Source organism: Neophocaena asiaeorientalis, unplaced genomic scaffold (assembly GCF_003031525.2).
Source record: "Neophocaena asiaeorientalis asiaeorientalis breed wild unplaced genomic scaffold, Neophocaena_asiaeorientalis_V1.1 scaffold256, whole genome shotgun sequence".
Taxonomy (NCBI): domain Eukaryota; kingdom Metazoa; phylum Chordata; class Mammalia; order Artiodactyla; family Phocoenidae; genus Neophocaena; species Neophocaena asiaeorientalis.
Window position 1 is genome coordinate 3,685,653 of NW_020185324.1, and position 26,543 is coordinate 3,712,195.

Here is a 26,543-nt window from a genome sequence, read left to right on the forward strand (position 1 = left end):
TCCCAACCACTGCGCCACCAGGGAAGCCCTGTAGCATTTTTTTTCTTTAATAAGTTTGTAGTATTTCTTTTTTTAAAAATAAATTTGTAGCATTTCTTTCTTTCTTTCCTTCTTTTAATAAATCTGTCAATGGGTCTCTAGATGGGACTCAAATATGCCTTACTGGGTAGGCCATGAATGCCACGCTTTCATCACTCTCCACCTGGGGTCTTTCTCAGGGTGCTGTATGCAGCAAGCAACCTTGAGGTATGAAGTAATATCTTCCTCTGGAACAAAGAGCAAGCCTGGTTACTGCCTGCTATTAAATAGAAGTTCCCCAAGCTCAGTGTTCCTCTCCTGTAATGCATCCCACTGCATGTGCAGGCACCCATCTTATCCTCCACATCTGTCTGGGGGATTTGGGGCTTAAAGAACTCAGAGAAAATATGCTCACACTCTGGCTACTGCTCTTTTCCTGAGAGTCTAAAATCGTCTTTTACCTCTGCACCAGGAGTCTTATGTCTTCTGTCAGCATTCATGGAATAGTGGCAACCTAACTTGTTAGTTTACAAATCAGATAAAATCCACTTAATATTGTTAAAATGACAATTCTCACCAAACTGATCAATCTCAATCACAATCAGACCAAGCACTTTTGTAGAAATTGACAACTTAATTATAAAATGTATATGTAAATGCAAAGGACCAAAAATACGTAGAACAATCTTGATAAAGGAGAACAAACTTAATGGACTTCAAGTGTTACTTTAAAGGTGATCCAGACAATGTGATACTGGCACAAAGATAATCAAGAGAACAGAATAGAGAGCTCTGAAGTAGACCAAGTCTATATATAATCATTTAACTTGCAAAAGTCTTTTCAACAAACAGGGCTAGAATAAATGGATATCCATATAGTCTAAAAATAATCTTTGGCTAAATACCTTACACCAAGTAAAAAATGATTAAGATTGACTGTATACCTAAAATATAAAATCTGAAGCTATAAAACTTATGAAAGGAAATATACAACAAAAGGATAAACTGGCATTCATCAAAATTTAAAATTTCTTCTCAACATATCATTAGGGAAATAAATAAGCAAGCTATAGACTAGAAGATAACACCCATTAATTACATATGTGATACATATCTGGTATCCTGGATATATAAAGAACAATTCCATAGATAAACAACCAGTTAGTAACAAGCAAATGATTTTAATTTATAACCATGTGAAAAACTGCTTAACATCATTAGGTATCAGGAAAACGTAAATTAAAACCACAATGAGATACAATTACACACCCACCAGAATGAAAAAACAACTTAAAAGACTGAACGACCAAATGCTGGCAAAGATGTGGAGCAATCCGAACTCTCACACATTATTGGTGGGAGTGTAAAACGGTACGACTACTTTGGAAAAAATTCTGGCTATTTCTTATAAAACTAAGCACGTACTTATTCTATGCACCAGCAATTTTACTCCTAGATACTGATCCAACAGGAACGAGAAAATATATACGGTAAAAGAATATTCATCACAGCCAAATGTAAATGGTGATCTTCTACAGCTAAAGATATAAAGAAGGAACCACAACAAGATGGTAGGAGGGATGGAGATGTCGTACAGTCAAGACCCATACCCCCAGGTGGGTGACCCATAAACGGGGAGATAATTACATTGCAGAGGTTCTCCCCAAGGAGGGAGTGGCCTGAGCCCCACAATGGGATCCCCAGCCTGGGGGGTCCCACACCAGGAAGATGAGCCCCTAGAACATTTGGCTTTGAAGGCCACTGGGGCTTACTTTCGGGAGTTCCAAAAAGCTGTGGGAAACAGACTGCTCTCAAAGGGTGCACACAAAATCTCACACACTCTGGGACCCAAGGCAGAAGTGATAATTTGAAAGGAGCCTGGTTTAGACCCACCCACTGATCTTGGAGAGCCTCCCAGAGAGGCAGGAGGCAAATGGAGCTTACCCTGGGGACACAGACAGTGGTAGCAGCCATTTGGGGAGCTCACTGCACCACACGGGCACTGGTGCTGGTAGGCGCCATTCTGGAATCCTCCCTCTAGCTTATTAGTGCTGGGACGTGGCCCTGCCTACCAGCCTTTCAGCCTCAGTACTGGGATGCCTCAGGCCAAGCAACTAGCCAGGTGAACACGGCTGACCCACCAGCAGGCCCGCGGCCTTAAGACCCCCTGAGCCCACAGCTGTCCCTGTCCATCAGAGAGGCCAGGACCCGGGGCTGGATCCACACACCAGTGCGCTAGCACCAGCCCTGGGACCCCCAGGGCCCTATAGCCAGAGACACTGGGACCCAGCTCTGTCTACCAGTGAGCCGGCATGAGCCAGCAGTAGGCCCAGGACCTGGTCTTATCCACCATTGGGCGGATACCAGTCCCGGGTTCCTCTGGGCCCCAGCCCCACCTAGCAGCTGGCAGACACCAGCCCCAGGACCACTGAAGCCCTGCAGCCTGCCATACCAGGATTTAGTCTACCCACCAGCAGGCCAGCACTAGCTTCCAGACTCACAGGGCACTGCAGCCAGCCACCTGGTTCCCCCAGGCAATGAGCCAGCACTAGCTCTGGGGCCCCCTGGGCCTCAGCCTCACCCACCAGCAGGTCGACACCAGCTTTGGGACCCCCCCAGATCCTACAGACAGCCGCCTCATGACCCAGCCCCACCCACCAGCAGCCAGAAATCTTTCAGAGTCCCTTTGAGTCTTTTCTTAAAATACTTCTAGTTATACTTTAATTTACCTCCCTATTGCTAGACATTTGTTGTCCAGAGTCTAAAAATGCTCAGCAAGTGATTCAAAGACAAAAACAGGATGAAATCATTGACGCTCAAACTGAAAATCACATTTCGGCGAACTTCACCTTCAAGGAGAATCAACAACAGTGGTGAAGATCTGGACAATCCTTGGTGTCCTTTCCTGCAGCTTTGGATGAAGGAGAACCAAAGCAGGGTTGGGGGGCGGGGTATTAGAATACAAAAGTTCTCACGGTCTAGGGAAGGCTGACTGTTCTCTAGCCACCACATCAAGTTAAGCACCAGAACCACTTCTAAATCATTCTATCAATGGATGGCAACTCACATCAGGAAACACGGTGCTGAAAGTCAACCAATCAGGAGATTTGCCTTTGGAAAAGCCAGGGGCTTGGAATAGACACAAAACTTACCAGCATGAGACTCAAACTTCAGCAAAGCACTGTGGTAGCCCAGAGAAATCAAGATGGACTCCTTCCCCACACAGCAACATTCAGTGTCTCTGTTGAGTGAGCATTTGAAGACACAGACACCATCAGCTATAAAAGGTGGGGAAAAAAAGGATTAGGAAAATCCATTTTGAGGACTATAAAAAGGTTCAGCCATTCCTGCATTTCTGTTTTCAAGGCTCCCCATTTCTATCTCCTTAATATAATGCCTCCTGGGACATAAGTGAACATGAGGATGAATGTAACCACGGTCAAAAAAACAATTCTTCGCATATGGCTTAACAAAGGGCTCAGAACTGACTCTTGTCTCTTGCCTTTGTGTCTATCGTTCCATTCCCTATAACCCTTTATTCCCCAAATCATTTTGTATCTCTTGACACCATCCTAGGAGAGATCAGGTAATGGTTTTCTGGGTGATTTTTGAGCACCTACTATGGGCCCAAGATATCACAACAAATCTTCACTGTATGTATCATCACTGCCAGTGTTCCTAGGTGAATACTAGGGAAAGAGTTTAGGTCCAATATGCTAATAAGTGGCAGAACTGGAATTCAAAGCCAGGCATTTGACTCCAACGCACGTTCTTCCTACCACAATGTGCAAGCAGGATAAAGAGGGAGATTCATTCTGCAACAGAACCCGTGGTAAGTGGCTGCGGTCTCATTAGATTCATCTATAGATAATTGGGAACTAACTCTCAATTCCTCTCTTTACAGGTTAGACAGGGCCTTTACCTTGGGCAGCTGTAGTATGGTAGAAAGAGCAATGAAACTTGCAGTTTTGCTTTCATCTTTGATGTTTACTAACATTGGAACTTCAATCACCCGATCATTTTGAGCCACATTTCTTCATTATGTAAAATAAAAATACTGATGCTTATTTTACAGGCTTTTTGTGAAGACTGAATAATAACAGTGAAATAATTTCTAAAATCCTATTAAAACAATAAAGGACTATCATCATTCCTCTCATTATAAAGTAGATCTTAGTTTCTATTCTTAATGTTCTCCTTTCTCCCTTACAAAATTAAATAGAATAGTTGTGTTAACTTAAAAACATAATTTTATATATAAAATTCTACTGTTACACACGAGCATATGTACATTCAAAACAGACACACAGAGTTAAAATGACCAAATATTTTCATCCATTATTTCACTCACAAGTGAGTATCTCCTGATGGAAACATTCACAAATTTTTTTCACAGAACATCTTGGCTGGTTAAATAGTGCAGATGTTTTGAAAACATTTTCCTGGCATAAAACATGATTACAGGTTTAGATATTACAGCCCAGTCAGTGTCTCAAAGGCCTAAGTGTCTCCTTGCAGGGAGGTAGCCATGAATGTAGATACAGAAGAAGAGTTTGGGGTCTTTTAAACAATATGTTTTTTTTGAAATCAAAAGAAATATTTTCTTCAAGAAAGCAGGATTGCTAGCATTTACCAATTATTTCCTTTATGGTTTAGAAGTAGAATAAGAGAGAAGGAAGAAGGAATGAGGATTCTAGGCTTCTACAGTCCCTTGTACATACATGACTATTACAGTCTGTAAGCTCTTTGTGGGCAGGGGCAATTTTACTTTATTTTTGGAATCAGTATATTTTTTCCTCTGAATCAAAACCTAGCCCAGTACCTGGTACTTAGTATTTGCTAAATCAGTGAAAGCGTTTCTCCGTGTATTGATTGCATACCACCACAGAACAGGTAAAAGGCTTTATATTTTATCTGGTTCAATTCTCCAGATAGGCTGATAATTTTTTTTTATTATTGTTTGTTTTGTTGTAATTTGATTAGAATATAAATTGAATACCTCCTTTTCCTACTTTTATAAATTGTAAAATTCCTGTCCATGTATTCTCCTTTCTCCATCCTCTTCTTTACCCTCTGTTTAAACATGGGTGGAGAATGTCTTTTTAAGTATACAACAAAATCCAGAAAGTACTGGTAATTACTCAAAAATTTAAAACCTACATATGGCAAAATTTTTTAAATACTTTAAGCCAATTTAAAAAGCAATGATAAACTAGGAAAAATATTTTCAACACACTTAACAAAGACTTAATATCCTCAATATACAATCAGCTGTAAGAAATAAGAAGCAATCAACCTACTGAAAATTTAGTAAGGGATTAATAGACAACTGGCACCTAGAAAAATGCTGATAACAAAAAAAAATCTGAAAAAATAATGAATCTCAGAAATAATCAAAGAAATATATGATAAAACAATGAGATCAAGCTTTTTATGTCTTAGTGTTAAGTTTTTAAAAATATAAAATGACAGTATCAAATGCTGGAGAGGGTGTGAGAACACAGTGAATGGCAGTTATTCACAATGTAAATTTCTATGCTCCTGGAATACAGTCTGCCCATATGCTTCAAAATTTAAAGCCTATGTACTCTTTGTTAGATATTCCACTCATAATAAAATTTTTTCTACGATGTACTTTATCAAGTGTGAATAAACATATATTCAAGGACATGCATCTTAGAGCTGTTTATTTAGCTATCAGATGTAAAGAGGCCCAGAGCCCATCACTTACATGGTTGCTTAAATCAGGCAGCTCCAAGTTAAGGCTGCCAAACAGCATGTGCAGTATTACTGTGGCAATTTAACGCTGTGTTTGTCTTTGGAGAAAGCTGTTTTGAAAGCTATACATCAAAATGCCATCAGTGGTTTCCCCTGAACGGAGAGAATGTGGGAACATTTGTATTTTTCCCCTCATAAGGGTCCCCTCATAAACTACTGACCCTGCGCTCTAGAGCCCGCAAGCCACAACTACTGAGCCCACGTACCGCAACTACTGAAGCCACACACCTAGAGTCCATGCTCCTCAACAAGAGAAGCCACCACAATGAGAAGCCCACACAACACAACGAAAAGTGGCCCCTGCTCACTGCAACTAGAGAAAGCCTGTACGCAGCAACAAAGACCCAACCCAAAAATAAATAAAAATTAAAAGTAAAAATAATTTAAAAAATCATTCGTGGAAATGAATGTTTTATCATGTGTTTTATTTGCTAATCTTATATCTTCTTGTGTTGATTTCCTTTCTTGTCCTTTTACCATGTTAGTACAAAAAACAAACATTCTAAATGATTTCTGTTGACTAATATGGTCAAGATTAAATTGCAGCTATTCTAGGGAAGAGTGTATTAACCGAGAATTGTGTCTTTTTAGAGAATTTATATTAGAAAAATGAAGACATATGATAAAAAATTGTTTGAGGAATACATATAAATCCAAGACCAGGAGACACCATTACATTGGTGAAAAGTAAGGATGGTGTGGAGATCATTTCCACTGTACACTGAAGTAAGGTACAAGGCATCTATCTTTCTATCAAGCTGTTATTACTTGTAATAATAACAACATTTGCAGAGCACTCTGACTCCCTTTACAAACATCTCATTTCATCTTTTCAGTGATATGGAAGGCTGGCTGCTTCTGTGTGTTCACTATCATTCTGCTTTTGAACTTTGCTTTCATTGACGACCCTCTTTGCTACTTTTTCGAAGGGCAAGGCCTGATCTCTTGGTAGCAGCAGAGTAACAAGCAGAGTAAGTTCATGTGCACAAAATTTATCGAACTTTAGAAAAGCCCAGAGCCTTGTTGTCTCCTACTTGAGGAAAAGCCACTTTTTCTACCAGAGGACTCTCAAAGAAAATCCATAATGATAGTGAATCCAGATGCCTTACTCTATCCTCCACCTCAGCCTATCTGACAAAACTTCCAAAGGCACACAAAGAAATCCAGGATCCAACCATTTTACGAGTGCATACAAGTAAACATGGAAAGTGCATACAAGTAAACATGGAACGTGGCACCAGGTAAAGTCAAGAGAATTGTCCTTGTCTCCCTTAAACAGTATTTCTCTACTTTTCCACATATATACCTCCCTCTCCTTTCAGCCTATGCAAATGCAAAATCCAATCTCCACAGGAAAGCTACAACACTAGCAGATTAAGAATATTAGATATCAGGCATGGTCTAGAACAGATATTCTAAAATATATTTTTATACATAAATTCCTGGACCAAAGAGTACTCATGACCTAACAATATGTCATTATGCCAGTTCTTTGCTAAGTAAGCCTTTTAATATTTTGCTATCAAGAACTAGGAAGTTAGTCTACCTAAGGAATGTTTCCTAGACACATAACTAAAAATAGGACTGTACAGGCAGCACCTATAAAGATGGAATAAAGTATACAGACAACTACACAATTATTTTCAACAACTTTAACTACGGAAGATGAGTGTAAAGAAAAAAGGGCAGAATTATGGACCTCTAAGAAATCTAATATTAAAATTAGACATCAACGTTGAATAACACAATTTCTTAGGGGATGGGACACAGTAGTAATAAATGATATATTCATAGCTTTTTCCTCTCTTCTACCTGGTAAGGAGAATTTTGTATTTGAAAGATTAGATTCTAGGCTTTTGCTTGCTGGAGTAATGATTGTAAAGAAAAACTGAAAATGGATCGATTGATTCAGGTTGAAAGAGACTAAAAGTTAACAGCGGAAAAGAAATGAAGAGAATGGGAAGATCAGGAGAAGGAAGAAAGGGATCCGGAGGTGGTTCTAGAGTTGAGGACTGCGGTAGCTGTCATATGTGACAGACAGAGACAGAGAGAGAAAAGGGGCTTTTAAGACATCAGTCTCAGAATACCAATAACGAATACTATCACTACCAACTATGATTACTGAAAGAGATGTCTAATTGTTTTATTGTTGTTTTGCTTTGGCACTGGTTTGGTTTTGTAAATGTGCACCCCTTCCTCTACGTTTTGTTTTATAATTATGCTAAGTGTACACTGTCAACTCATACACCCATTACCCAGGAGTGTTCCCTTTCAGCCTTCATTTAATAACTACTTAATACTCCACACTAGTCCTGTGTGGATGCCTCTCTAGTCTTTCTGGTTGTCCAAAGTCATTCTCTAGTGGAACCTCAGGAAGGGCTCCCTGAAACAAATTCTTTAGTAGATTCCTTAGGAAGGGCCATGGGAATGACATTCTCTGAATTCTTACATGCAAATCACTATCTATGTCTTTTATATTTTTGAGGGTCAGTCCTTCTGGATATAAAATCACATTTTCTTTCTCTGAAGATCTTTAATGTTACTCCATTTTCTTCCATCATATAGCATTACTGTCAAAAGTCTAATGATAAACTGATTTTCTTTCTCATAACAGATAATATGCTAATGTCTACATTCCTAAGGATTTTTTTTTCTCTTTCTTTATAAGGTCAGTAATTTTTACTAGAAAGTGCTTTATGCTGGGCATTCTAGGCCAATATAATATTTTCAGGTATGAAGTTTATTCTTTCGGTACATGTTTTCAATTATTTCATCAATATTTTCTCAATTGTAATTTTAGTATTTGTTTCTTTGTTCTAATATCTTCTTCAGAGACTCTTATGTATATGTTGCATCTTCTTTGCTTATGTTTACAATTTTCTTTTGAATTCTTCTTATGTGTTTTTATATTCCCTCTTACATTTTAAAAAATTTCCATTTTTCTCCTTTATTTGATGTAGTTTCTGTCGCTTCTATTGAGCCTTCATTTCTAAAATCATTATTTTTGGAAAGACTGGTCCAAGATGGCAGAGTAGAAGGATGTGTGCTCACTCCCTCTTGCAAGAGCAACGAAATCACAACTAACTCCTAAACAATCATCGACAGGAAGACAGTGGAACTCACCAAATAAGATACCCCACATCCAAAGACAAAGGAGAAGCTGCAATGAGACGGTAGGAGGGGCGCAATCACAATAAAATCAAATCCCATAACTGCTGGGTGGGTGACTCACAGACTGGAGAACACTTATACCACAGAAGTCCACCCACTGGAGTGAAGGTTCTGAGCCCCACGTCAGGATTCCCAACCTGCGGGTCCAGCAACAGGAGGAGGAATTCCCAGAGAATCAGAATTTAAAGGCAAGAGGGATTTGACTGCAGGACTTCGACAGGACTGGGGGAAACAGAGACTCCACTCTTGGAGGGCACACACAAAGTGTGTGAGCATCGGGACCCAGGGGAAGGAGCAGTGACCCCAGGGGAGACTGAACCAGACCTACCTGCTAGTGCTGAAGGGTCTCCTGCAGAGGCAGGGGATGGCTGTGGCTCACCGCGGGGACAGGGACACTGGCAGTAGAGGTTCTGGGAGGTGCTCCTTGGCATGAGCCCTCCCAGAGTACATGATTAGCCCCACCAAAGAGCCTGTAGCCTCCTGTGCTGGGTCACCTCAGGCCAAACAACCAACAAGGAGGGAACTCAGCCCCACCCATCAGCAGACAAGCAGATTAAAGTTTTACTGAGCTCTGCCCACCAGAGCAACACCCAGCTCTACCCACCACCAGTCCCTCCCATCAAAAAGCTTGCACAGCCTCTTAGATAGCCTCATCCACCAGAAAGCAGACAGCAGAAGCAAGAAGAACTACAATTCTGCAGCCTGGGAAATGAAAACCACATTCACAGAAAGACAAAATGAAAAGGCAGACGGCTATGTACCAGATGAAGGAACAAGATAAAACCCCAGAAAAACAACTGAATGAAGTGGAGATAGGCAACCTTCCAGAAAAAGAATTCACAATAATGATAGTAAAGATAATCCAGGACCTCGGAAGAAGAATGGAGGCAAAGATGGAGAAGACGCAAGAAATGTTTACCAAAGACCTAGAAGAATTAAAGAACAAAGACCAAGAAGAATTAAAGAACAAACAAACAGAGATGAACAATACAATAACTGAAATGAAAAATACACTAGAAGGAATCAATAGTAGAATAACTGCGGCAGAAGAACGGATAAGTGACCTGGAAGACAGAACGATGGAATTCACTGCCGTGGAACAGAATAAAGTAAAAAGAATGAAAAGAAATGATGACAGCCTAAGAGACCTCTGGGACAACATTAAATGCAACAACATTCACATTATAGGGATCCCAGAAGGAGAAGGGAGAGAGAAAGGACCCGAGAAAATATTTGAAGAGATTATAGTCAGAAACTTCCCTAACATGGGAAAGGAAATAGCCACCCAAGTCCAGGAAGCACACAGAGTCCCCGGCAAGATGAACCCAAGGAGAAACACACTGAGACACACAGTAATAAAATTGACAAAAATGAAAGACAAAGAAAAACTATTAAAAGCAACAAAGGAAAAATGACAAATAACATACAAGGGAACTCCCATAAGGTTAACAGCTGACTCCTCAGCAGAAACTCTAAATGTGATACGCCATATTTACAAACTGAAGAAGAAAAACCATATGATCATCTCAATAGATGCAGAAAAAGCTTTTGACAAATTTCAACACCCATTTATGATAAAAACTCTCCAGAAGGTGGACATAGAGGGAATCTACCTCAACATAATAAAGGCCATATATGACAAACCCACAGCAAACATCATTCACAATGGTAAAAAACTGAAAGCATTTCCTCTAAGGTCAGGAAAAAGACAAGGATGTCCACTCTCGCCACTCTTATTCAACATAGTTTTGGAAGTCCTAGCCATGGCATGACTAGTAGCATGTCACTGTTTGCAGATGACATGGTACTATACATAGATAATCCTAAAGATGCCACCAGAAAACTACCAGAGCTACTCAATGAATTTGGTAAAGTTGTAGGATACAAGATTAATGAACAGAAATCTCTTGCATTCCTATACACTAACAACAAAAGATCAGAAAGAGAAATTAAGGAAACAATCCCATTCTCCACTGCCACAAAAAGAATAAAATACCTAGGAATAAACCTACTTAAGGAGGTAAAAGACCTGTACTCAGAAAATTCTAAGACACTGATGAAAGAAATCAAAGATGACACAGATGGAGAGATATACCATGTTCTTGGACTGGAAGACTCAATACTTTGAAAATAACTATACTACCCAAAGCAATCTGTAGATTCAATGTAATCCCTATCAAATTACCAATGGCATTTTTTATAGAACTAGAACAAAAAATCTTAAAATTTGTATGGAGAGACAAAAGACTCCAAATAGCCAAAGCAATCTTGAGGGAAAATACTGGAGCTGGAGAAATCAGACTCCCTGACTTCAGACTATACTACAAAGCTACAGTAATCAAAACAACATGGCACTGGCATAACAACAGACATATAGATCAATGGAACACGATAGAAAGCCCAGAGATAAAACCCACACACCTATGGTCAACTAATCTATGACAAAGGAGGCAAGTATATAAAATGGAGAAAAGACAGTCTCTTCAGTAAGTGGTGCTCGGAAAACTGGACAGCTACATGTAAAAGAATGAAATTATAACACTTCCTAACACCATACACAAAAATAAACTCAAAATGGATTAAAGACCTAAATGTAAGACTGGACACTATAAAACTCTTAGAGGAAAACATAGGAAGAACACTCTTTGACATAAATCACAGCAAGATCTTTTTTGACTCACCTTTTAGAGTAATGGAAATAAAAACAAAAATAAATAAATGGGACCTAATGAAACTTAAAGGCTTTTGCACTGCAAAGGAAAACTATAAACAAGATGAAATGACAACCCTCAGAATGGGAGAAAATATTGGCAAATGAATCAATGGACAAAGGATTAATCTCCAAAATATATAAACAGCTCATGCAGCTCAATATTAAAAAAAAACAACCCAATCAGAAGACCTAAACAGACATTTCTCCAAGGAAGACATACAGATGGCCAAGAGGCACATGAAAAGCTGCTCAACATCACTAATTAGTAGAGAAATGCAAATCAAAACTACAATGAGGTATCACCACACACCAGTTAGAATGGGCATCATCAGAAAATCTACAAACAACAAATACTGGAGAGGGTGTGGAGAAAAGGGAGCCCTCTTGCACTGCTGGTGGGAATGCAAATTGATACAGCCACTATGGAGAAGAGTATGAAGGTTCCTTAGAAACTAAAAATAAAACTACCATGTGACCCATCAATCCCACTACTGGGCATATACCCAGAGAAAACCATAATTAAAAAAGACACATGCCCCCCAATGTTCACTGCAGCACTATTTACAATAGCCAGGTCATGGAAACAACCTAAATGCCCATCGACAGATGAATGGATAAAGAAGATGTGGTACATATACACAATGGAATATTACTCGGCCATAAAAAGGAATGAAATTGAGTCATCTGTAGAGACGTGGATGGACCCAGACGGTCATACAGACTGAAATAAGTCAGAAACACAAAAACAAATATCGTATGTTAACACATATATGTGGAATCTAGGAAAATGGTACAGATGAACCGGTCTGTAAGGCAGAAATAGAGACACAGATGTAGAGAATAAACGTATGGACACCAAGGGGGAAAGTGGCAGGGTGGGGGGGTGGGATGATTGGGATTGACATATATCCACCAGTAAAGTAGCTAATAAGAACCTGCTGTATAAAAAAATAAAATTAAATTAAAAAAATAAAACTATTTTATTTTTAATTATTTTATTTCTAATTATTTCTTGAATTCTTTCATTTCACTTCTGAGTTTTTCTAATTCTGATTTATGTTTATTATTTCATGTCCTATATAATTTTCTTAATGTCTCTTGTCTTGCAAATTAATCTTACAGATATTTTTGGAACATTATCTTTATACTATGCTTTCATTGTTGGTAGGGATGTTATTATGTCCTTGACCACCTTTTTTCTTCGAGTCATTCTGTATGGGATTTGACCTCAATACTCTTCTGTTGCTCATTTTAATGTAAATATCATTTTCCTGAACTTTTGGAAGGATGGTAATTACACATATAGCTTTATAGGAAACTACTAAATTCTCTTCCATAGTGACTGTGATATTAAACATTCATATGAGCAATGGGCCAATAATCCAGTCTCTCTACATACTCAACAATGTATGGTGTTGTGCTGTCACTATTTTTTCCTTCAGACATTCTTAAAGTTGTGTAGTGATACCCACTGTGGGTTTAATTTGCACTTCCCTAATGGCTAATGATGCTGACCATCTTTTCATGTGCTTATTTACCATCTGAATATCCTCTTCAGTGAATGTCTGTTTATATCATTTACCCGTTTTCAAAATGGATTGGTTTTGTTTTGTTTTCTTTACTGAGAGAGTTTTGAGAGTTCTTCACATATTGTGGATACAGTCCTTTATCAGACAGGTGATTTGCAAATATTTTCTCCCATTTTGTAGTTTGTCTTTTAATCCTCTTAATAGGATTTTTCACAGAGCAAATTTCTAGTTTTGATAAAGTCCGATTTATCAATGTGTCCTTTTATTGATCATCTTTTGGTGTCAAACCTAAGAACTCTCTGCCTGAGTCCCTTGACCTTGCTAGTTCTATGGTTCCACTACATCTTAACTGGACAACTGTGACAGTGTCTCCACTCTCATCTGCTCTGGCAAATGGAAATGAGCTCACACTACTCCAAGGTGCCAGATTACAATTAATGAAGCACAAGTGCAGTCACTACAATGCTCTGCTCAAACCTTCAAAGATTTCCCCACTGAATAGTAAAGAACAGACTCTCCTGCCTGGAACTGTAAATCCACAGGTATCTTTCCTGTTTCTGCCCAACAGATCCACAACCCCCCAATAACATACCGTCCTCCAGCCAGACTAATTACCAGCTGCTGGACAAGAAGCGCTTATGATTATGGTGATAGTAGAAATGTGAATTGGAAGAGCGGAACTTCTAAAGTGATACAGAAAATCAATCCTGCCACCGAAAACACTGCCTAATTTACCAATGTCCATTTTAAACACCACCACCGCCATGGCAGCTTTCCTGATTGTTCCCAACTGGCATATGTTATCTCCCTCACTTTACTAACCCAACAGCACTTTGAACCTCTGTGATAGCACTTAGCTTATTCTGCCATTTTCAGCCCAGTCTTAACCATTTTGCAATGTGTCAGACCTTCCATGGGCGGGGCTGTGTCCTCTTTATCTTTGATTCCCCTGGAGGACCTGGTACATAGCAGGGACCATCAACTGTTAACTTGACTGGAACCACCATCAGGATCACTCCAGTTCGGACACGTCTGGCCCATCTGCCATATCCACTGTTGAAAACAAGTGCAAGGACAAACTCCACTCATCTTTCTAGACTCTGAATCAGCTTAAACGTATTTTGTAACCATTCTCTCTTTTTTTCCACATCCTCTCTCCACACATAACCACAGCAGAAAGAACAAATAAACACTGAAACCAACTTCATAATGAAATTTCAAACACCTCTGCACCCAGTATTTTCAAATCAGAAGGCAGTAACATTTCATACTGCCTTTAATGAAAGAGTATGCCACTTCTCTAACAGCTTCTCTAGGAACCTACTGCTCCCTCAAATTTATTTGCAATGCTTGTCTGAGTAATCCTGCAGCTTCCCCTGCAATTTCTCAAGGTGTGAAAGTGACTAGGTGCCAGAGGGCCATGGTTACTAGGAATTCTAGGAAAAGGGGTACTGGATCTTGTTCTTCTTTTAATCTCAATTTTTTCAATCCAATTTTTCAATTTTCAAAAATTCAATTTTCAAAAAATTTTCAATCCAATTTTTTCCAAATACATGTCTACTGTGTCCAGAACAGCACTCAGCACATAGAATATGACTGATACATGCTTACTGAATTAAACAACTGAATCAGTACAGTTACAGAAGCCTTGGTCACTTCCTAAACCACACAAAAACAATGAAAATGAAATCTCAGAGCATTACAGATATCAAAGTGCCAATCAAACACTTGGTATTTTCAGTTGACAATTTTTTTCCAACTCTGGCAAATGGCTTGAAGCTTTTGGCTTATGAAATGATTTTCCAGTTATGATATAAGATCAAGAAAAAATTCACTTCCTCATTTTTCCATTAAGAATGTAAAATTCTTAATTCTTCCTACTTTCCCTGAAGAAGGTGGTCATCTTAGATTTAAACTTAATTTCATTGTGAATGTCTCTTTAGAGTCTAGACTAAATATTGTGGCATCTACTTTCTTTCTGGGAAGAGTTTTCTCAGATCAACAACTTCCTCCTTGTGGTTTCTAGAGACTATAAGCTATTCTCTTGAAGTTAACTCAATTGGGGATAATTGCTCTGGCGTGGATTCACTAGCTATAACAAGAAAAAAGCAACAGCTTCCAATGAAAGAGTATAAAATAACAATTCTGCTGTCAAGAGCTGCTGTAGAGATTCATTTTCGGTTTTGCCCTGCAGCAGATGTGGTGGAACCAGATGTCTGCAAGCCTTGGTTTGGGGATTTAATCAAACATGCACACGCAGCTAACATTTATGAGCATCTGCTATAACCCTGTCACTGTTGATTGACACTAGGGAAGATGCAAAGATAAATAAACTGTAGCCACAGGCTTGAGAGAGCTCACAGCGCAAGGAGAAAGAGGTCTGTTCAAATGTTATGGCACTGCAGAGAAACAAACAACGAATTTTGCCTGGGAGATCCCTCATAGGAGACATTACACTTGACTTGAGCCGTGGAAGAAAAGAGCTTTACAAGCAGAAAGGAAATAAGGGAGAAAGGTCATTCCAAGCAGAGGGAACAGCACATGTATTGATACATAGGCTAGTGAATGAGTATGTCATGAATGAGGACGGCAGATATGCAAGTTCCGCTTCATTTGCAGGTGGAATAATGAATGTTAATACATCAGTCTGCATAGGGCAACTGGAAAAGGGATTTTTAAAAACTTTTGATTTGCTGCAATTAATGTTGCCATTTTGACTAACACCAGTTGCTCAAAGTAACAGAAAGAGAATCGGGTGACCCACCAGCTAGCCACCTTGGTTGAGCACTTTCACATCTTTCACCTCATTTGTTCCTCACTGCTGTGTCATGAGATGGGGTTCCTTATGCCCATTCTATAAACAAGAACATGAGGCTCAGAGTTATTGGGGGATTTGCTTAAGCTGACCTCAGTCTGGACTGCTTCAAATCTATTCTCATTGCTCTTCCTTATGTAGCTCCCTTGACAAGTGAAAAGAAAGGGGAGAAGGACAGAGAAAGGCGTTTCAGATTTTATACCAAGCGTTTCTTATCAAATTATTGACTCAAAAGACACTAGAGGTCATCTTACCCCACTTGCTCATTTAATAAATGAGGACTTGAAGCCCAGGTTGTAAAGTGATTTGTCCAAGACCATATAGTTAGTTAATAGCAAATCTGCGGCTAGAACTTTAACATCTTCCATTAGCCTCCTTGCAATTGGAAATCTGCAAAGTTGGAATTTCTTTAGCTGGTTACATTTGCCTTAAAACCCTTATTCAAAAAAAACCCTTAAATTATCTGTCAATTTAAACACACACACATTCACACTCCACACAGCCTCCTGTACACACTAATGATTACCACAGGTTAGAGAAGAGACCAAAGGATAGTCAGGCAAATCAGAAACTCTTGGCAAATGAGAAGCATCTCTTGTGTAGTTTGGAAAGCTTACTGCAGAGACACTCCACGGTGACTGGTCTTTTCTACCCAATGGAAGAGACTGCATAAGTCTCTTGTATGTGCTGTAATAGCATTGCTCAGCATCACTGAAGTTCTGTTGACTTTGTTGCACTTCTACTATTACTGCCTGGAGAAATCTGGGAATGTGCTATCACCTTTCTTTTTACCTGTAGGTGGCAAGTAATCTATTTGAGGGTCAAGATTCTGGATGTTATTGTGGATGATTTGCACACTGAAAGAGAAATATAGTTGGGAAGATTAAGTCCAAGGTATCCCTTTACCAAGTAAAGGCGGAATCTCTTATTGTTAGTTAAGCCTAGAACTATAGAGATGAAAGAACTCAAATTCCTCTGTTGCCAGTCAAAGTGTGCTCCATGGACCAGCAGTCTTATCATCATCAAAAGTTTGCTAGAAATGTAGACTGTCAGGCTTACCCCAGATTCTGCATTAGAATATGTATCTTAATCAACCCTAGATTCTGCATTAGAATACGTTATCTTAATAAAGACCCCAGGATGACTCATGAACAAGAAAGTTTAAGAAGGACTGTTCTAACCATCCAAAAATAAGGATTGTCTATCCTATTTTTTATGTCATGCCACGTATTTCTTTTCCATATTCTTTTCTGTTCATTTATTCATATGTGCCTATATGTTTATATGTTCATTAATTCATATGTGCCTATATTCTCAGCACCTTTGCTATTTGAAAAAGAGTTCCTAGAAGTGAATGCTAGACCTCAAAATATCATTAGAACGATTAGACATTTGACTAAGTCTCTATTCCATTCAAAAGTAATTTCTAACATCACTAAATTAAGCTTAATTCAATGATTGCTTCAATTACCCTTGAGAAATAGATAATTGAATGTTTTTGGTCTTTTGCCTGCATAAAGGTTAAAGTAGATTCCTGGTACCAAGTACAATGTGGTAAAGGGGAGTTTCCCCACACCAGCAAGCAATTCTCTGGACACCAGCAGACTGTCTCTGACACTATCTACCCAGAGACAGTATCAGATTCTACTGGTTAAGGGTTCACTCTTACAAGACTGCCCCGCCTCCAACCCAGCCCACTTCAGATGCCAGTCACAAGCCAAGGTTGTTACCTGTGCTTCTGACCAAGTGGCTACAGATCACAGGTACCCACAACCCCCTCCTTGGATTCCATTAATTTGCTAGAGCAGCTCACAGAACTGAGAAACATTTTACTTAAACCTGTTCTTTTTTGCAAAAACTCCTATATATCCTGGTTCCTCCCTAACCTCTTTGGAGCAGTCCCTCAGAGCTATCTGAGAGGCTGTGTCCCAGGCTTAAGTCCTCAGTTTTGCCCAAAGAATAAAACATAATTCTCAACTTTTAGGTTGTTCATTTTTTTCAGTAGACAAGCGCAAAAGCAGTTAATGTTATGTTTTTCAAAATGGTTACTAAATAAACAGATAAACCGTTTAAATTTTTTAAATGTGCAATACTTTTAATATTCCTTTACAATTAGGGAGCAACTAGGAAATGTTTTCCTAATGCCATTTAATACAAATCTTGATTTGGAATTTACCAAGAAATCCTAGGTTTGAAGAAAAGGTGACGAGATGACTAAGAGGGCTCTCACTGGCAATCAAATCATAATTTTGAAAAAAAAAAATCATAATTTTGCCCCATACCTTCACTTTATAAAGGAATTCTTGATTCTTTTATAAAAGGTACTAAGAGACTTGATCCAGTACAGCAGTTCCATTTTTAATGCAGTCACAGAAGGATTGCTAATGTTTAGATCAGCATGTTTTTATAGAACACAATGCAAATTTTTTAATAACTGAATTACTTTTTAACTTTACAAAGCACAAATAAGTGAAGACAGGATGGTTTATTCAATAGTTGTGTTGATACAATTGGATAAACATTTGAGGAATGAAAATAATTACATATTTACCTCTTATTTTTCCCCCACCCCCCCAAAATTAAAAATTTATTTGTAAAAAAAAAAAAAATTGGGGCTTCCCTGGTGGCACAGTGGTTAAGAAACCGCCTGCCAATGCAGGGGATGTGGGTTTGAGCCCTGGTCCAGGAAGATCCCACGTGCTGCGGAGCAGCTAAGCCCGTGCACCACAACTACTGAAGGCCGCGTGCCTAGAGTCCGCGCTCCGCAACGAGAAGCCGCCGCAGTGAGCAGCCCACGCACTGCAAAGAGTAGTCCCGGCTCGCCATAACTACAGAAAGCCCGCGAGCAGCAACAAAGACCCAAAACAGCCAAAAAATAAAAATAAGTAAAACAAATAAATTTTAAAAGTAAATAAACTATAAAGATAACAGAAGAAAATATAGGTAAACTGCCGTATAAACTTGGGCTGCAGAATATGTGTATACATTTTCTAGGCATGATACCGAGGGTCAAGTGCCATGGAGGAAAAAACCAAATACATTTGACCATCTATTCTTTACAAGCTCACAAGCTTAAGACAAATCACAAAATGGAAACATGTCACAATATATAACAAACGGACAATATCTTTAAAGACCCACAAGCAGAGAAGCAACATTTTTCTCTATCAAATTCGTGAGATGTTTTTAGTGAATGTGGGTTAAAATACAGAGAAATAACACTCATACGATGTGAGTGTAAATGAGAGAATATTTGGGGAGGACAACTTGATAAGATATATCAAAAACTTTAAAAGTAATCATGCCCTCTGACCCACATTTCAGGTTGGCGAGTTTATTTTTAGAATATAATAAAGATTGTGTGGAAAGATTTAATTACAATTCATTCATTATAGTGCTACTTGTACTTTCAAAAAATTGGAAAATTTTAAATGTCAAGCAATAGGGGATTAATTAAATAGATCAGGGTACTTACTTACTCCACATAAAGGAACACCATAAAATTGTCAAAAATGTCAACATGAATAGTTGTTCCTCATATATTCAAAAGAATAAAATGTTTTGTGTAACTCTAATTTTATAAGGAAAAGAATTATAGAAAAGTGTCTGGAAGCATAGGCACTGAATCTTTAAGAGCATTTTTTTCTGTGGGTAGGATTACAGGTTATCTTCTTGTCCCTGTTTTTTTGGGTTTTTCTTGATTTTTCAGTAATTAATATGCATAGCTTTTTTCATAAGACAAACTTATTTTTACAAAACGAGAGATAAAAATGTAGTCTATATCTCAGATGCCTTAAAGTGGCAGTAATCACTTAGTATTATTACATTGAATTGAAAAGTGCAGAAAATGAATCATATGTATGTACAAGACTACACTGAAATGCCCCTCTAGGGAATTATTAGAAGGCATTTGGCACTGAGTTCGGTAAATGCATCATAAAGAATGAGAGTATCAAGGCTGAGTGTGACTGTCTTCCCACGTTTCCCTAAAAATTCACATAGGTTTTCAAACAAATGAGTGCAAGTTCATATATTGTATGGTTTTTATGCATATCTTCCTAATTCACTATTATTTAAAAATACCATGCTGTATTTTGAGTAGTGAGTTTTCCTAACTTAACCATCTACCTTTTTTTAGCTAAAAATCTTTGTCTGTTTAATTTTTCTGATAAATCCAGAACGTGAAACCTGTGTCCAGATGAGACACTCAGTGCCCAGACATTCACGAAGGCCACTCTCTGAAATACTGCTAGACAAAACTTTATCTCCCCTGCTTTTTATCTTCTGCCATATTTCTAAATTAAAGTTTCCATCATCAACACTTGGAGAGGATCAGTCTTCAGACTGTAGATCTGTAACCCTTGAAATACTTTGCTAAAACATCTATATACATACATATGCTTATATTCATAAAATACATAATATGTATTCGGGGGTTTAAAGTTTAGTTGACAATAAAGAGTAAATAATTAATGGTAATTTGGAATATGTTTCCCATCCAATTATCAAATCATACAAATTTTTAACCTAGACCGCCTCATGTACTGTATGTTTGTATTGGGTTGGCCAAAATGTTCGTTCGGTTAGTGAATATAGTGTTCAATAAAATTCTTGGTGAAAATGAAAAATGTGTCTTTTATTTTTATGTAAAACCAAACGTACTTTTTTGCCAACCCAACAGAAGTAGATTAAGGTATGCCCTAATTTGACCATGTTCACAATTCTGTGAAAATATTTCTCATTGTAATTAGTCCTTAAATCACCCTGGGGAGGTAAATTAAGAAATAATTATACTCCATCATGGACCTAGAAGTAGAGTCCCAAGTTATTATCGTTTCCCTTATATATATTTCAGTATTTTAATTGAATTTTTAAGCTGGTTTTTAGTCCTTATATAATGTTACACATAAAAATTAATAGGAATGTTTACAGGCATAAATTCAATTCGGAAAAGCAAGCATAGGCAGGCGCTGTAACATTCCAGGCTTTGCTAATTAAGAAGGTAACAAAGAAGAGCAAGAAGAGTTTCTGCCCTCAGGAGCTCACAGTCTCAACTTTAAAGTGTTGTAACATAAAGTATAACCATCAAGTGTTAAGGTGACAGTGTGCTGCAGATGAAGAGCACCTGCCCAGACTTGGAGGGGAGGGGAGGTGTTCCAAGGGACTTCCAGGAGATGATTCTAAATTGAGGCTTAAAAATGACTAGGCAGAGGCGGAGCGGCTGGGCCCGTGAGCCATGGCCGCTGAGCCTGCGCGTCTGGAGCCTGTGCTCCGCAACGGGAGAGGCCACAACGGTGGGAGGCCCGCGTACCAGACAAAAAAAAAAAAAGACTAGGCAGAGACGCGAGAATGAAATGATCCAGGCAGAAGTAACAGCAGGTACAAAGGCACAGAGGCATAAAGAAGCGGGGTATGTAGGGGAAATGACATTAGTTTGATGGAGCTGGAACACAAAGGGAGGGGCCAGGAAAAACAGGAGGAGGACGTTGGCAGGAGCCTCATATACCGTGTTGATCCATCAGTCTTTAGCTGAAAGAACAGAAATCTCTAACTAGATTAAACAAAAGATATTTAATTTAGAGAAACAGGGCTTGGAAACTCACTGGAAGAGTTTTGTAAGCAGCTTCTAGGCTCACCCTTAAAGAGCGATCCCCATACCAATCCCTCCCAAATGACCCTCCAATGAAGCCACCATCTCTGCCATAATCAGAAACTAGAGAACCTAGAAGCTACCGCTGCAGCTGCTGGCTACAGGGCTATACAACTTCAGCTGCAACTGATGCTAGCAAGATGGGTGCTTCAGTCCTAGCTCTCAACACTAGATCCTGGGAACTCTGCTGCCTCTGCCACTAAAAAGCATAATAAATTTAAATTCCAAATGTGTTAATGGTGGAAAGATCAGAAACATTGCCTTTGCGTCATTTCTGGCTCTTAAAAAAAAAGCTCTCCCAGATCCACCTGCTTGGTGGAAACTCTCCAGCCTCTAGCCTGCATGGAGGCTTGCTACAAAAGTTAAAATGGATTCAAGTCATCAAAACCATGGTCTTCAGCACACCCTGCAAACAAACCTGGGTTTCATCAAGGATTTTTTTTTGTTTGTTTGAGATGTAATTCACATACCATTAAATTCACCATTTTAGAGTGTACAATTCAGTGGGTTATCTAATTCATAAGGTTGTGCAACCCTCATTATATAATTCCAGAACTTTTTCACTACCCTAAAAAGAAACCCCATACCCACTCTCAGTCACTCCATATTCTTTCCTTCTACCCTCTGCTAACCACTAGTCTGCTTTCTGTCTCTATGTATTTCCCTATTCTGGACATTTTTAAAAACTGGACTCATGCAACATGTGATCTTTATGTCTGGCTTTTTTCACTTAGCCTAATGTGTTCAGGGTTCATCCATGTCATAGCATATGTTAATACTTCATTCCTTTTTATGGCTGAATAATAACCTAATGTACGGAAATACCATCATTTGTTTATTCATTCATCAGTTTATCCACTGATCAGCTGGGTTGTTTCCTTTTTTTTTTTTTGCTATCATAAATAATGCTGCTATGAACATTCCGGCACAAGTCTTTGTTTTAACATATGTTTTCAATTTTCTTGGGATTACATCCAGCAGTGTAATTGCTGGGTCATATGGCAACGAAGTCTAACTTTCTGAAGAACTGTCAAACTGTCTTCCACCAGTTGCACCATGTTACATTGCCACCAGCAATGTATGAGGCTTCCAATTTCCCTACATCCTCTCCAACACCAGTTATTATCTGTTTATTATTATTATTAATTATTGCTATTATTAGATTATCATTACTATTGCCACCGCAGTAGATATGAAGTGATGTTGTGGGTTTGATTTGCATTTCCCTTACGACTAATGATGTAAGTAAGCATCTTTTCATGAGATTACTGGCCATTTTATATCTTCTTTGGAGAAATGTCAATTCAAATCTTTCGTCCATATTTTCTCCCATTCTGTGTGTTCTTTTCACTTTCTTGATAGTGGCTTTTGATGTGAGTTTCTAATTTTGACCAATTCCAATTTATGTTTTTTTTAGTGGCTTGTGTTTATAGGTATCATATCTAAGAAATCATCACCTAATCCAAGGTCACAAGATTTAAGCCTGTATTTTCTTCTAAGAGTTTCATAGTTTTAAACCTTACAATTTTATCCATTTTGAGTTCATTTCTGTATATGGTGAAGCAGTCCAAATTTTTTTTTTCTTTTTATGTGACTATCCAATTGTCCTGGTACTATTTGCTGAAAAGACTACTCTTTCCCCATTTAACTGACACCCTTGTCAAAAATCAATTGACCACAGACATATGGGTTTATTTCTGAACTCTCAAGTCTAGTCCATTGATCTAAATGTCTATTCTTATGCCAATACCACACTGTCTTGATTACTTATAGCTTTGTACTAAGTTTTGAAATTGAGAAGTGTGAGTCCTCCAACTTTGTTCTTTTGCAAGATTGTTTTGTCTATTCTGGGTATCTTACATTCCCATACAAATTTTAGGATCAGTTTATCCATTTCTGCAACAGAGATAATTGGATTTTTTACAGAAATTGCACTGAATCTGTAGATAAATTTGGTGAGTACTGTCATCTTAATAATATTTAGTCTTCCAATATCATCGTAATAAAACTGTCTTCCAATCTATGAACACAAGATGTCTCTCCAATTATTCGTCTTAATTTCTTTCAACCATGTTTTGTAGTTTTCAGTATACAACTCATACACTTCTTCTGTTAAATTTATTCCTAATTATTTTATTCAAACTATTTAAAATTATCTTCAGATTGTCCAGTGTATAGAAATCCAACTGGTTTTTGTGTGTTGATTTTGTATACTGCAAACTTGCTAAACTCCTTTACTAGCTCGAACAGCTTTTCAGTGTATATGGGTTCTTTAGGATTTTTCATACACAAACAGAAATATTTTTACTCCTTCCTTTTCAGTTTGGATGCTTTGATTTCATTTTCTTGTTTCAGTCTCCTGTACAATGTTGAATAGCACTGGTGAGAGCAAACATCCTTGTCTTGTTTTTGATCTTAGGGGGAAAGTTTTTAGTGTTTCACCATTAAGTATGATGTCAGCTCTGGTCACCAAGGATTCTAAGCAGGAGACTGAAGAGTTACAAGACTGGGAGCATAGAGATGCAGGTTAATACTGGCAGATTTACTTTCTCTGCTTTATAAACTAAGGGCAATTTTATTATCATAATGTTGCTAGTGTCTGCTAGGTTTCTCAGTCTATTATCTCTCTACACTCTAGATTCTGTGCAAGGAAGAGACAGTTTCTAGCCTCCTCTTCCCAATGAGAGCACTTTTCTCCCAGCCCTCCACACCACCAAGAAGACTAAGATGCTACCTCTTAGTTCCACTCACTAAGAGAACATTTCTCCAAGAAAACTTTATTAACCTCTTTGTTGTCACACCCCCAAGAACTATAGAAGAGAATAATACCCAGTGGCCCCAAACCTTCCAGCTGGTGCCCACTTTCCTCACATTCAGGACTGATCCCATTATGCTTCACCCTCCCATTAACCTCATGGAGTACTAGAATTTCAAGCCTCCCAAGTCACTCATTTATCTGGCCCAGTATCCTGTAATTCCATGGCCTCCAACACGCCATTACTAGCCGTTACTATACCCCTGGTCTTTTCCTCCATAACCTTGATCTTATATTTGAAGTTCCCCTCATCCTCTTGTATACCAGAAACCCGGCTGACCCATAATGAGCTCACTCTGCAGGCCTCTCAATTAAAAGCTATTTTTCTTTCTGACACCCCTTAGGTATTACTTACCTATTGCTGGTAACAAATTACCACAACCTTAGCAGTTTAAACTGACACAAGTTTATTAGCTCATAGTTCTGTAGGTGAGAACTCCTTTACTTCATGACTGGTCCTTTTTCTCACTCAAATATCAGTTTCAACATCACTTCCTAATAAAGCCCCCCCGCTGCCCCCAATCATTCCATCTTTAGTCTCTCAGTGACTCCCTATCACATTAACCCTATTTTAATTCTCCACGCAGCTTTATCATTGTCTGACTTTTAATAAATTAGTTATATATATTATATGCTCTCCATTAAAATATTTACTGGAAGCTTTAACCCCCCCCCCTTTATCAGGTAACTTTACCAAATTTATTAATATACCTAATAGTGTTTTCAGCTGATTCTAGGTAAAAACTCTGATATTTGAAAACAATGATAATTTTGTGATTTCCTTTCTGGCACCTTTTTAAAAAAACTTATTTTATTGCCTAAAACTTCGATGACACCATGGAACAAATAGCAGTGAGAGTAGGCATCTATGTCATATTTTTTTACTATTAGATTAACATTTCTAGTTTGACCATTTAGTATGATGTCTGCTATAGACTTACGATACAAAGTCTTTACCATATTAAGGGAGTTTAAATGTTTAACATTGTTTACTAATATTTTTATCACAAATGAAGCTTGAACTTATGTTTTCAGCATCTATTTATATTTTCTTCTCCTTTAGTCTATTAATGTGCTAAGTGCAGAATTTTATTCACAGGTATTCTATCCCTGCATTTCTTTGACAAACTGTCTTAAATATTGTTAATTATTGTTCTAATAAGCTACTGTGCTTCATTTGTTAAGAGTTTAGTATATTTTCACACCTTTATTGCTATGGAAGATTAATCTACGGTTGCTTTGCTCTTTTGCCATATTTGGCTGTCAATGGCATGTTAACTCAAAATGTATACAGTGTCTCATGAAATTGACCAAAATACTCTAACTCTGGATCAAGTTTAATAACATTGTGATTATCTCTTAAGGATTTGGTAAAAGACTCCCAATTAACTACCCCACTTTAGTAAAAAATGACACTTAAAATTTTTCTCCAAAATTATCTCCTCCTTTATCTTTTGGAATGTTCTCCAAACCATACACTGGTTTCTTGCTTGATCAAATTGCAAACTGAGGTTTCTTAGTTCAATCTACCCCAAAACAAGGAAGAGGGTGAAAGAGCAGGTGAAAAGGTAAGCTCTTGGTGATTCTACTTCAAACTATATTATTCTCTTTATCACCTCTAGAGAAGTCTAAAAGAGTAAATGCAAGATTATCTGTAAATCTGCTGTTTTCTTGTCCTTGTCCTTTGAGTCCAGAGGCAAGGATTGGTTATGGATTAAAAGCTACTTACTCTCGGGCTTCCCTGGTAGCGCAGCGGTTAAGAATCTGCCTGCTAATGCAGGGGACATGGGTTCAAGCCCTGGTCTGGGAGGATCCCACATGCCGCAGAGCAACTAGGCCCGTGAGCCACAACTACTGAGCCTGCGCGTCTGGAGCCTGTGCTCCGCAACAAGAGAGGCCACGATAGTGAGAGGCCCACGCACCGCGATGAAGAGTGGCCCCCGCTTGCCACAACTAGAGAAAGCCCTCGCACAGAAATGAAGACCCAACACAGCAAAAATAAATTAATTAATTAATAAACTCCTACCCCCAACATCTTCTTAAAAAAATAAATT

At 38.4% G+C, this 26,543-nt stretch overlaps 1 protein-coding gene across 1 annotated transcript in view; it reads right to left on the reverse strand.

Moving 5' to 3' along the window:
• LOC112392531 (histone-arginine methyltransferase CARM1-like) overlaps positions 1 to 26,543 on the reverse strand; it is a 249,916-nt gene that overhangs the window by 150,799 nt on the left and 72,574 nt on the right. Inside the window, exon 2 of the mRNA XM_024734291.1 lies at positions 3,171 to 3,296. Coding sequence (XP_024590059.1) covers positions 3,171 to 3,296 — 126 coding nt within the window. The remainder of the gene's footprint in view (positions 1 to 3,170; positions 3,297 to 26,543) is intronic.